Raw genomic sequence first — 13,798 nt, 5'->3', positions numbered from 1 at the left:
ATTACTAATACTGTCTTTACTTGCACTGGTCCGTAAATTCATGGGGTCACCCCATGAAATCATCTGGTACTTAGATCACCTTGCAAAATCACCGGGTACTAGTGCAAGTCAGTGTGTGTACTCCCTTGATGTTGATGGTCACCCTTTAGAAATGACTGTGTCATTATAATGTTGTAGATATCCATTTCTCCTTATGCTGTCTAACTGGTTAATCCCAAGAAAGCTTGCGTAGCAGCTGAATCCACTAATTTATCATTCACGGCACTTGCTCACGCCTACCCCAAGAAATCATTGGGTACTGAATTTACTGGCTTGCATACAAAAAGAAAAGCACATAGAGAGTTAATAACTTCGGAATGAGACAAATTTCAAACACCTGCACAATCACACAGCTCATATGTCATCCTCTTGAATAAAATATTGTTTGCTATGTTTCAACTGAAGATTAGTGTGTTGAGTTGTTCACTATGTAGTTCTCTCACCACTACCTTATGATCAGGATGCTTTTATCATAGTCTGGTGATTAGCCTATGCCAGGTACTTGCTATGGTTGTTGCTGAACACATCGGGTACTTGGTATCATGAACGATTAGTTGGCGTATGTATACTTCATTAAAGATTTAGCTAGGCTTTATCGCTACAATACTATTGTCAAAGTTATGCGAGGTAGCGATGCGAGGCAGCAAGGTAGCGATGCGAGAAAGCGAGGTAGCGTGATTAACATCACCTTGCTACCTCTACAAAGGTCGAGGTAGAGAGGCAGCACGGTACCGAGGTGGGGAGCAGTTAGTATAATCACTTCCGTGTCAGACTGAGCCATACACCGCGTGTAAGTTCTTAAAGGAGAAGAAAATTTAAATGTCAATCAAATACCATTGAAAAGAGTATGTATTTCCTCGCAGGTGCATGCCATAAAAAATTCTAATATGTACCTCAAGTTGATAGATTATAAAATCAGCGCCAAAACCCGCTGTGGGCGACTCCATTTTGCTAAGAACTAGCCTTGAAGTCTTCTGTGTTAACAGGAGAATTGCTGTCGGAAACCGCCGAAGTGTAATTCGTACATTTCCGGTAGAACTCTTCTTCTCAGAAGGTTGCGAACAGTACAGTTCGTTTTCCGATTGACGATCGGGAAGCCAGAATGTTGGACGTAGGTTCCGAGTTCACACGAACAAGCCGGTAGTTTTAAAGACTCTCATTGGCTGAGAGGCAACACATCCCCAGCATAAATTACAGTGTGTTAAAGATGGAGGACGCGATGGACTCATCGATTTATGCCAGCTCTGCCGTTTTCAGACTTTACGTGTATGGCGAGGAAAAATCGCAAAGTTATGCAGCAAGCACCACCAGATAGAAAAAAAATGTGCTCTTTTCAGCCTATAGTGTCATGTTTTTAAATTTTCTTCTCCTTTAAGACACCTGGCCGGATGTGATGCCGATTGAAATTAACACACTCTAATTGCCAGGAGCTGGATCTATTATATGATAGTCCCATCTAGGCCACTTGTCCTGTTTAGCTGAGATGTGAAGGGCATTTATGGGAGAGAGTCTCTTGCCCTCTGTGTCTCTGGCATTTTGGACAAACCTTCAGTCGAAAAGGTTAGATTTTTAAGTGAGAACTAGGCGTTTGAATCTTGTCCTTTTAAGTAATCCATTCGATTCTGCTTTACTCTTCAGGGTTTTGATCTGATTTGCCTTACATATTTTAGCTGTCAGACACAGATGATCTTCAATTCGTTACATTGCATTTGGTCGAGCCTCCGGCGAGGTGGAGACGAAAATTTTCTATCCCTCTATGTGTCAACATATAAACCAAAGTTCATTACTTTAAAGAAGGGTAAATAAATAAAAATTTGGGGGTTTAAGTCTCATTTGCAATGTTGAAGGAACATATTAACATCTAGAGTCAAGTATACAAGATGTTGTCTTCTGCGATGTCAGAATAGCAGGTATGTTTTCATTGAATACATGAAGTATGTCATAATCATCCACACCGTATCTTGAATCTATGTCAAGTACACCTGAAGGACACCTGAAAACAATTTATCTACGAATGACGTGTATAGTTCAGCGTTAGGCCATCAGTGGTGAGACTAAGCCTAAAGGTTACGCATGCGTAATTCGGCAACTGGGTCCAAGATTTGCTTCTGAACTGGAGTGATGGAGCACCAATTGGGTAATACAGCCACACAGACATTTTAGGTTGTTGAAACATTATAAAGTTCTGAACTGTTATTTTGCACCTAGTTAAAATATATCAGAATTTTGGCTGTTTTTGGATAGATTTTTTGATATGTTGTATAGAAAAGTGCAAGCTGCACGTGGGGGTATGACATGGTACCACATGAAAGGCTGCAGTTCACAAACTTACTATATAGTAAGGAAAATCAATGCGCTCGTGTAACGTAAAGAAGCCTATACGTTCCTCGCACGGGCTCCAAACGTCAATCTTGTTTATAGTGGTAGCTCTCAGCGCACGTGCCGCCCTCTACACTGGCTTCACATCACTGCCAACACTAGACAAGCTTGACTTTTTGACTCATTTCCTTGGGCGGACCTATAATTACCATCCATCAATAAAACAGTGTCAGGTAACCGTTAGAATCATGATGAGCGTACTTTAGATGAAGAGAAAGCATATGCATCAAGTATTAATAGAAACAAAAATTGAGACAGTGATTTTGTATTTTCTGAAATCACTTGCTGCATCATCACCGTGACCCTAGCCACCTCGGCGTTGTTCAAGATTTCTGTACAAAATTTGCTGGTGGTGGCAGTGGTCTAAAGCGAGGGCAGAGAGAGGCACGTTCGTTGTAAGGAGTATGTGGCCAAAGTTATGCGATAACCACCCGAACGTATTCGCTTTTGTATAGAGAACTCGTATTATATACACTGTTTCTGTATAATAGCTTGTTACATTATATTGCATCTCTTTCTGGAAATAAAAGATATTTTACGGAAAACCTAGAACAACTGTGTGAACAATGTTATGTTTCTGTAGATTTTGTTTAGTCCCTGTTAAGCCAACGGTTTTCCATAAGCACTACCGCTTCTTACATTCTGACCAGCCCCGATAGCACAGTTGGTAGAGCGAGATCCAGGGTCAATCCTGGGTCGAGTCACACCTAAGACCTCAAAAGAGGAAGTTGTAACTTCCTCGCTTGGCGTTCAGCATGAAGGGGACAGTGCAACGGCTGGTTGACCCATATCAGTATAATGCCTCGGGCGGGGCGGCTTACTTGCCTTCGGTAAGTCGTCTCAGTGAAGCAGCACTAGATATAAGAGCGGTGGAAATCCGTCCTGCAACAAGGAGGCGCATCATATACACTCCAAGGATTCCTTTGTCGTCATATGACATATATATATTGTCGTCAAATTGTGAAGTACGACGTTAAACCTCAAGCACTCACTCACGCACTCTTGCATTCTGAAAACTGATCTTTATCCACGCGAGAATGGCATTTGTTGCATTGTAGAATGTGTTTTGTTGGCTGTGTATTCGAGGCGTTTTATATGTACCATATCCATAGTTTTGAAATATCATAGCTGTTCTGAGCAAATCATCGACACTCGTTTTGGTCCCGTGAAGATAGTTTTTAGAGATCCCTCCAAAAAACAAAAAAAAAAACAAAAAAACAAAAAACAGATTAGCCTTAGAGAGATAGTCTTGAATATCATTTTAGCATGCAAATGAAAATTTAGGCTTTTGGATTATCAGAATATACCAGGCCTGCACATAAGATAATTCCACTGCACTGCAGTAAAAACTAAGCAACCCGCCCATTTAACACCATCTTGTTTATGACGTCCTCGTCAGCAAAGAATCTGAATGCTTGGAACCATGAATTCTACTATCATCAGGTAACACTCATGGAAATTTCTAAACGTATCACTCATTTATCCCCGTGGATTTTTTTTTAATTTCTAACAAATTACATCTGAATACTGAGTAGTGACGTTACGTCCTTTTGACACGTGACGTAGTCGCTTTACGGCATGGTGGAGAATGTAACGTGCAGATATATACAATAATGAATATTATCAACAATAGATGAATTTTATTACCCGAAATTTATATTTTAGAGGATTTGTACGGTAGATCAGATAATTGAAATCATGTTTTGTGAATAATTTTCATTATTGTGTGATACCTGCCTATGTTAAAATGTAGTGATTAAACCCAACGTGTCGTAAAAGCGACTATGTCACGTCTGAAAAGGACGTCACCACAATGTCTTAACCTCATAGCTCGAAACCCATGTATTGAAATATCCAAGTAAGAGAATTATTCACTCCACCAGTCAAAATGACAGGCCTACTTATCCACTGCTGGTGTTTATTTTCTGGTAATGCCTGTGCTCTTGGTTCACTGGTTGTGGTTGCACAGCTTTGGTGTCATGTATTTTAGTCACACTCAACCAATTTTACAGGCAGTTCAAGTACTACACTAATATAGGTGAACATGAATATTAAAACCCAGTGCGCCCCCTGTCGGTAGCTATCTAGGTTACTGGGTTGGCTGGATTTCCTCCGTGTGCACCAGGTAATAATTTTTGTCAATAGTGCAAGTCTGATGGCAGCTTAGGGGTGCAAATTCGTGTAACGGTAGAACCGATTATCAATCAGCGTTTATTATTGGTTGTAGAAAATCTGGTTTGCGAGATAGTTTGATGAATTACTTTCACTAAGTGCATTACTGCAGTTATTTTAGCTCAACACCGTGTCTCGATCTTTGTGTTTGCAACCAGTCTGTACTGTCAATCTCGTGATCTTTGGACTATATGACTGAGTTATCTCCCATATGATACCAAAGCTGGGTAATTCAAACTGTCCTGAACGATTCAACTGTACGCCGTCAGTTGGTGACTTCATTAACTCAACAAACCGGAATAATATGAGTATAAAATATCGATAGTAAAAGTGGATTATTTTTTTTTAAATAAAGTTAATTATCAAAATTCTATTCTCGATAAATTGTTCAATGTTAGAATAAAATCTGGACTTTACGGCACCTATATGCAGCATCTGAAACCCCCTGTATGTATTAGTCATCAAAAACACAAAAGCGTGTCTCACGTCTTTGGATCTGAACAGTTTACCACATTCCCGACTTTCACACTTTAATAACCCGAATTTTCAATGTAAAATTTAAATGATACGTTTTCAGGCTTTAATAATTTCCAGTCCAAGCTTTATTTTGTCGTGTATTCATCGTTTTTATACGATGTATTTTCAAGTTTTAATAGTTATGAAGACTTGACTGTGTAGAACATACTCCATTTTCAGGCTAGTTATAAACACAAAACTTTAGTGTATAAATTCTCCATTTATAAAATGCATTTTCTGGCTTTATTAGTTATGAAATCCAACCTATACACACAAAAACACTTGGGATGTTTTATTCAACACAGAAATGTGTTACCCCAACATGTGTAAATAAATGTGAAGTACACATGTGTTTTTGTGTGTTCCTTGTATTCACCTTTAATTGTGTATTAATCAGTGATAATTCAGACAGTGTGTATAGTATTGCTCATTTCAATGATACATTTCCACTTTACAACATTACTGATGAATTTAATTTCTTGCGTTTACATAATTGCATGGTTTTCTTGTTTATCGTATCTCAAAAATGTCTTTCAGAGGATCGATCTGAAAAAAACTGACGTCATGGGCGTAAAAGGTCAAATAATTCTGATGCTGGTAGGATTTCTTGTATTTAAATACCTGACGCATCCACCACCTGACCTCTCACGTGAGCTAAGAACATGGATGAATTCTGGAGAATTCTATGATTTCCATGGGTTTAAAATATTCTTCATAGGTGAGTTAAAACAAAATACCTTGTTTTTAAATTATCGGCATGTATAGCTTAAGTTGTAGAAATTCTTACTTTGTCTTCAACCCATATATTCGTAATTCCATTAACATGAACAACGAACTTGACATACATATAGAAATACACGAATCTGAATTTAATTTACAAATGCACTGTAAAATTCCAGATATTTTAAAAGTTTTCTCGATTCCCTTTTAAACGGTAAAATTGCGTTCATATTTAGACAGAAAGGGGTCTGGAGTAGGCGGAACTCTCGTTGCATTACACGGTTTCCCGACTTTCAGCTACGACTGGACAAAGGTTTGTTCATCCTGTCACTGGTGGAATATGTAATAACTGAATCAATATGATTTCAAATACCTGCCAGTATTCTATACAAGCCAGTTTGGAATATAATTTTGGCGTTTGTTGCCTTGGGTTTCTGGATAACAAGTGAGGCCAAGAATTGTGATGGTGTAGGAAAGTGCCGGAGTCGGCATCAGCATCTGCTATGGAAGCCTGATAAGACCATTATTGTACCATCGTGTCATCGCTTCGTACTGTCCTGCTTTCATGGGAAGATGGTACGATGATGGCCTTATCAGGCTTCCATATCGTCAGCTTAGATTTTTGTTAATACTATTACTGGGTCTGGTGTGTACACTGCACCATACTTTTCAAATTATAGTGTTCAAGGTAGGATGTATGTCTCGAGGTCTGGGTTACGCGTTTCCGCCTGTGAACGAAGTGGTTCCTGGATTTTTGTTTAGCAGCTGCTATGATTTTTGGACATCAATGACCAGCGAGCTAGTTGCAATACATGTAACTCATCTATGTGGCGCAGCCACGAGAGTTTCAGTGCGAAAGCTTTCCTAAAATGTCCACTTCCTGATTGAGGACATTTATAGGTAAATGTCTTCAAAAATATGCTCCGTTGCAAAGCAAAAGTTGTACTAGTGCAGAGTGCATATACAGACTCACCGAGGCCGAAAATCCCAGTGACAAGCTCTTTTCGTGTTTATGAATTTTTTTAACATAGCTCAGACCGAAAACAACATGTTTGGAAATACAGTATAAATGTCAAAAACATGAAAATAAGACCTTGTTAGTGAGATCATTTGGCATCTATAAGTCTATATACACTCATCTATATCTACTCTGTGGACTCGTAGTACAGCTCTTACTCTTCACCGTGGCTTATTTTTGAGGATATTTGCCGATAAACGTTCTCAATCAGAAAGTCGACATTTTAGGAAGGCTTTGGCATTACAACGCTTGTGGCTGCGCTACTCGATAGACAGATGAGTTATGTATATTGCAACTACAAGTGAGCTCGCCCGGATTTCTAAAAAACTTGTTAACCTTGGCAGGGCATTCATTTATTTCGAAAAATGTCTGTTTTTATCTAGGTTTAAATTTATAAATGAATTATGGTTTTATGCACCAAAAAGGACATTGATTTTCACAGTTGTTGTTTCGTATTTTGATTTGGTTAGTACGCTTTTGTTGAATATTCACCCCCTCTCGATTGTTTCAGATATTACCTGGCCTGGAGAAGCAGTTCAGTAGAGTAATACTCATAGATTGCCTGGGATTTGGATTAAGCGATAAGCCGGTACGCCCGCTTAGTATATAGCTTTTATGTCTATAACCTTTATCAAAACGGATTTCAAAATCGCTGTCGCTGTGCGTTTAAGCGTAGCTCATGTTGGCTTTCTCACCGGAAGTAGGTGAAAAGGTCTGCGGCAACGTACGGATTGCCGTAAATTCCCCCGTAATTTCCTCCCACCGTCGTGACAGCCGTCGTATAAGGGAAATATGAGAACGGCATGAACAAATAATCAAATAAATAAATAATAAACGTAAAAAGGTTGCAATTTTTTATATTTCTTGTAAATAAGATTGTCCTTAAGTAAGACTGTGCATGTTTTTTCAAGGTGCTAAATGTTTTTTTCACGGTCTCTTTTTCGAGGCTACATTAGCAGAGATCTTGACGTGTCTTGTGACGTTCAAGAATACATTTTTATTTGAATGACTTGGTCATTTAGCTAACATCGAATCAGTAGTAAACTTTGTAATTCTCATCTGTCCGGAGCAGACCCAGCACAATTACTCAATTTTCGAACAAGCGGATGTTATAGAAGGTCTTCTCGCGTCTCTCCATGTTAAAGATGCTCACCTTATATCCCACGACTATGGCGACACCGTGGCTCAGGAGATGGTAGCTAGGTAAGAATGTCTCTTAAATTCTGGTCTTTTTCAATTTTCCCTTTGGTGTCTTCACACATGAAGGTAATGGTTTTCTCAAGCTGTGATTGGCCAACATAAGTTCACTACTTCACCTCTACCAATGAAACGCATCAGTTTTTGTCAAACCAGATTAACTTTTTGTACAATTTTCTGTTGTCGTCTCGAGACTTCCAATGGATGTTACCCTCAAATTGTGCCATGACACGATCATTCCTTCATGTGATGTAACCATATCTGAATATATCGCGTTGTGGTATAGGCCAAGATTTCTCATTGAGATGATTATAAGTAGAGACTTTATAATGGTTCGCCGATGGCCCTGTTTCTCGTATATCTTATACTTTCAGTAAGTTGTATTAGATTTCTGGGACAGCGCCTGATATTCATTTATTTTGCTGGTGTTTATCCCCTATACTGGCGAATTTTTCACCGACGAAACCCGAGTGCCCTGCTTAAACCCCGGCTCTTAGTAAGCTACGTGGAGAAGCTCCCCACCAATAATGGGACCGGTAGATCCAGGATCAATCCTTGATCGAGTCACACCTAAGACTTTAAAAGAGGAAGTTGTAACTTGCTCGCTTGGCGTTCAGCGTGAAGGGGACAGTGCAACGACTGGTTGACCCGTATCAGTATAATGGCTCGGGCGGGGCGGCTTACTTGCCTTCGGTAAGTCGTCTCAGTGAAGCAGCACTAAATAGAAGAGCGGTGGAAATCCGTCCTGCAACAAGGAGGCACATTACACGTACATGCACCCTAAGGATTCCTTCGTCGTCATATGACTGAAAAATTGTTGAGTACGACGTTAAACCCCAAGCACTCACTCACTCACTCCCCACTAATGACGTACAGGTTTGCATGTCATGTTAGCGGAAGAGAAGTAATCTTCAACAAGCGCAATACTCCTCACTCAGCTCCACTAGCGCCGTCCACGGATAATTATAGCGGGAAATATAGAAATTCCTTACCAATGATAGACTAAAAAGGCACCACGTGTGTCAGTTGTTCAGAGACACATCTTGTCACTGAGCAAGATTACATTATGCACGGAGCAATCTTTTAACAAACCTGAAAAAGTCTAGGTTTTCAATTATTTGTTTACAGATTTAATGAGCGAGAGACAAAAGATGGACTTGGAATTTTGTCGCTGTGTATGTTAAACGGTGGTAAGTGTACATAACAAAGAAAAGCACGTAAGGTAAGTTACATAAAATGCTTAAGAACCGATGGAGTTACCAGTGGATGGACACTGAAAGAAAGGACACTGAAGTGGTCGAAAATAACCTGAGCTTATCCGTTGTTGTAACTTTAGGGCATGATATAACAAAGAACTGAAATGCTGATCAAACTTATATACTTTCGAGAAAATGAATACTTTTATATCCATGATTATTGATTGCAGGTGTCTTTACTGAAACCTCACACCCAAGACCTCTTCAGCTAGTGAGTAGAAAGAAAATATTTAGATCCTAAACATTTTAATTCAACGACAAGGTCTATTTTCAATGACTTTACGTCATGAAATTAAGGCGTAAGGACAGTTATATGAGAAAAAGTGGAAGACAGACGTTAGTTCATTTACCGTTGTATGCCTTTGGTCGTATATTTGCAATTTTAATTTCCATTGTAGGTGTATTCGTCGATACGTACAAAGCTAGGCCTTTGCAAAAAGTAAGCGAAGAACATAAATGTATTTGAGTTCAGCTGCAAACTGCATATTAATGTCGAAACCAGATTTTATTTTTATAATTAAAGGATAGCAAACTTTAGTCTGTAGTGTTGTATTCAGTTGTTTGATTTTAGTAATGAACTACATTTAAGACCATTTTTACGGAAACGATACTAAACGTCATATTGATGTAATTTTTTTTTTTTGCTTTTTTGTTTTTTGTTTTCCCAATTTAGCTTCTATTGCGACCGTGGCTAGGACCGATTCTTGCCGGCTTGGTTCCGTATCATTTGTATAAACACGGGTAAATGCATAATTATGTGTCTAAACTCAACAGTTGTATTTACTAAAACATGTTGCGTATGTTACGGGGCAATGCTTGCTCAAAGGGAGACAATACCGACATCCATCTTCGTTATATGATATATGGTAAGACTAGAAGACAGTATAGGTGATTTGTCAAAGTAACTTTCACTAAGCTACTACAATTCAGTGCTTCGTTTAAATATTTCGCTGTATTTTATGCACACGATGTTCCCATACAGATTTAGTGAAATCTTCGGACCGAATACTCAACCTACCTCTGATGAATTCTGGGAGTTCTGGACGGGAATCCGATACAATCGTGGGGAGAGAGTCCTTTACAGGTAACTATTTCACAAGAGTTATCTTATTATAGATGTGCTTGAGAATTCGTTGTCTTTCAGCTATATCCGAGGCTGTTTGCTTATACACCTGGAAAAGTAAACATTGTGGGGACCCGTACATGACCCACATGGAAATACCGTACAGGTTTTGTTAAGACGTGTGTTACAGATTTCTTCATCAGTAACACTACTAACCTTGATAACCTTGATATTTGGATAAGTCCTTCCAAATGGTTATCGTATGGTATCTAGCAATTGGCTCAAAAACCTGATATGGCGTGTATAGATTATTATATTGTGTTTGCCAAATAATGGCCCCTGTTTACGATTGATGCAATTTTGTGCAGAGATCTAGGCATGACTTTGTATTGAATGTGCATTGCATTCTTCAGGATTTTACAGTATATTCCAGAGCGTTATGCAAATGAGGAACGATGGGTCGGGGCTTTGCAAAGTACAGTTGTTCCAGGTATGGTTAAAGGCAATATTCTATAATAGTAGATAACCGGTTTGTTATAAAGCAATATGAACGCATGTTTGCATATCGTATATATATGGTGGTGTATGGTGGTATAGTGCTCGACGTGAATTAAACCATCATTAGGTAATATGCAATGAATATACAGGCTTCACGTGTTTGTATGTAGGCTACTTTTATATTGGTTTATGCCAACCTGATCTATGAGAATTCTGGATACTCAGTTTGTGTCAAGAAAAAAACTGCATACTGGATAACCTTGTTGTGATGATTTCCTAAATTTCGCATTTATCATTCTAATAAACAATACAGTGTTATTGGAGAGAGTCTCTTTTTTTATAACAAAGGTTAGATTTGTATTGTCATACAATGAACTATTGGGGAAGGCATTCTTGATTGTTTTGATACACTCACTGTTGCATTGTCACACACATAGTGTTGGCACATTTCACGGTCAGATTGGCATCACAGTACTTGTTATCCAGGCATGGTACCTTTCCTATTTTCTATATAATGATAAAATGTGGTATTGTTTCAGTTCATATGATATACGGGCCCGCAGATCCAGTGAATCCACCCGAGTTTGTTACACATTACAGGTACATGTTTAAATCTAGTTTCTTTAAGGAAAAACTGGTTACATGTTTTCGTGATGTTTTATTTATCCATAAATTTAAGAAAAGTTTAATGTCACACCAAAAGTGACACACATCATTGGAGAACATTGAAATACAAAGAGGATTGTTCATAACTGACTTAAGTCTCGAAATTTCATGAATGCATTGGTTTTTCACGTTATGTTCAATAAATCATCACTAAAGGGACTTTGGTCCGATTTATAAGTGGATTAAACCACCTTCTCTCACCAGTTACCGGGCAGACCTTCTGTTTTATAGCTCCGTTTAAGGTGGAGCTTATAGGTCGTGAGCCATCAGAAAGCAACAAAAGCGTGAGACAAGATTGACCTCCCGCAAGTAATTAACTAGAATTTGAAGTTTATTGTTCGAAGGATCGAAGATCCTTTATTTTATAAATGTTTATCCGTGTCTAGGATAATCACAGTATTTTCTTTTTTTTCTTTAGGAAAGTAATGCCAAACCCCAGTATATCCGTCCTGCCTGGAACCATTGGTCACTATCCACAATGGGAAGCCCCAGGCGCTGTTCTGAAATCCTACGTTAAGTTCATAACCGGCTTGCCTAAACATTGAATGAACTAACAGTCCTTAAAGTTGAAACTCTGCTTAGAGATTAAATCCAAATTTATTAAACTTAATTAAACTTAATTAAAACTTATTAAACTAGCTCATAAATTATATGTAGAATTCATAACAAGACCATCTATGCAAGAAAATCACATATATGCGATTCCCTGAAATTTCACAACTCTCAAGAATCAAGTTTTTTTTCAGTCTGTTATGAATGTCGCGTATAAGTGGCAAATTTTCCCAGCAAAACACTTTGACATAGACTATCTGTACTGAGACTACATCATTATGCTGCACGCTGCAGGTAAACTTGAGATACACGTTTGGTTGTGTGCTTTATCTGACAGAGTCTGACATTCCAGTTCATAAAATGACCGCCAAATTATACATATCTTAGCAAGTAGATTCCCATGCGAGGTAAATATTCAGAAATGGACGTTGCTGTTGTAATTGGATGATCTTCAGCCATATGAGATCACTGAGAAATTTTCTGCATCATTCATTTTTATCTGAAGAAAGGTGTATATCTTTTTGTTTTCATGTTACTGTTTGTTAAATGTGATGACTGCACATGGATTTGGAGTAATTTTAAACCGGTGTCGTCTGCTGAACTGTTATTATCATCGCAGCATTTTTACCTAGTTCTGCCTAGGCCTTGGTTCTTGTAAGTTATTTCTATTTCAATGAACCTGTTTTACAGATCATGTGTCTCTGTTTAAGATAATCGTAAATTAATACACAAATAATCTCCCACTAGTTATCAGTGTAGTATAAATGTGCCTGAAGGGAATGACACTATTAATCGGATTCCAAATGTTTACTTTGGTGCGTTATTTGATACCACATTTTATGCATTTCATGGTGCTATAAAGATTACAAGAAGAAGAAAACTGAGGGTTTTTTTTAGTGCAGTGTCTGGAGCAGTGAAGGTGCGTGGGTAATGTGGAAAAGGTTTAATGAAATCAAGATTCATTTTTTTTCTTTCAATTCATCATTTTAACGTGAACAAAGACGTGGACCATCATCTCAGATTAGCTTGATTGAACTGTTTTGTCTGTGTTTATTAGCAGTATGCAAACTCATGAAAATTGGTCGATTTGCTAAATATGTAGATGATATGCACACGCGGCCAGTTTGCCATGACTTTTTAAGTGTGCTGTGCACTGAAATTCTATAGTTACATATTCAGTTTTTATCCGCGAGTGCAAGCCATCTTTGGGGAGTTGCCCCTTGCCCCCTAAAAAATATTCAAAGTGAATATAGACAGTGAATGTATTATCCTCTCCCAATCAAGCACATGTCAACTATATATAGATGAAGGACGTGTATCAGTACATACAGATTACCATAACTGTGACCCAGTATGATGAATCAGCTCAAGTTGTGGGCTTAAGTCGATTATCTAAATAGGTAGTATTCAGGTGATTCATATGTGCACAATGATAAGATTGCTGTACGTATTGACAAATTAAATGATCTTAACTCTAGAAGATGCGCAAGTGCAACTATGTAGCAACCATTGTTAAAACATACGTGGAATTTCAATTTGCATTGTAGGGATATCATAACTGGTTTCTCGTAGTTCTAGTGATCTAGTGATCCTAATGAATTATGAGATCTGTGTAAAAAAATTATTTTCAGATAAAAAAAGTTATATATGAAAGCCTTGGTGTAAGTTTTGTCATGTATTCCTGTGAATTCCATTTATCTTGTTCTCAGTCCACATTCACAA

General features: G+C 38.3%; 1 protein-coding gene across 1 annotated transcript; it reads left to right on the top strand.

Moving 5' to 3' along the window:
• Positions 1-5,692: 5,692 nt before the first annotated feature.
• LOC135471334 (mesoderm-specific transcript homolog protein-like) lies at positions 5,693-13,664 on the top strand. The gene is made up of 11 exons (XM_064750525.1): positions 5,693-5,824; positions 6,063-6,139; positions 7,356-7,433; positions 7,917-8,047; positions 9,170-9,231; positions 9,468-9,508; positions 9,971-10,038; positions 10,280-10,381; positions 10,774-10,850; positions 11,398-11,458; positions 11,943-13,664. The coding sequence occupies exons 1-11, from the start codon at positions 5,698-5,700 to the stop codon at positions 12,067-12,069; spliced, it is 951 nt and encodes a 316-aa protein (XP_064606595.1). The 5' UTR covers positions 5,693-5,697; the 3' UTR covers positions 12,070-13,664.
• The last annotated feature ends 134 nt before the right edge of the window (positions 13,665-13,798 follow it).

This window comes from Liolophura sinensis, chromosome 7, assembly GCF_032854445.1.
Source record: "Liolophura sinensis isolate JHLJ2023 chromosome 7, CUHK_Ljap_v2, whole genome shotgun sequence".
In the NCBI taxonomy this organism is placed as follows: Eukaryota; Metazoa; Mollusca; class Polyplacophora; order Chitonida; family Chitonidae; genus Liolophura; species Liolophura sinensis.
Note: the sequence above shows the minus strand (reverse complement) of the source record. Positions and strands in the feature narration are given on the sequence as shown.

Excerpts from the sequence above, each read along its gene's own strand:
- LOC135471334 (XM_064750525.1), top strand. The coding sequence starts at position 5,698 with ATGCTGGTAGGATTTCTTGTATTTAAATACCTGACGCATCCACCACCT. Across the intron at positions 5,825-6,062 it reads GTTTAAAATATTCTTCATAG|ACAGAAAGGGGTCTGGAGTA; the intron begins GTGAGTTAAAAC and ends GTTCATATTTAG. Across the intron at positions 11,459-11,942 it reads GAGTTTGTTACACATTACAG|GAAAGTAATGCCAAACCCCA; the intron begins GTACATGTTTAA and ends TTTTTTCTTTAG.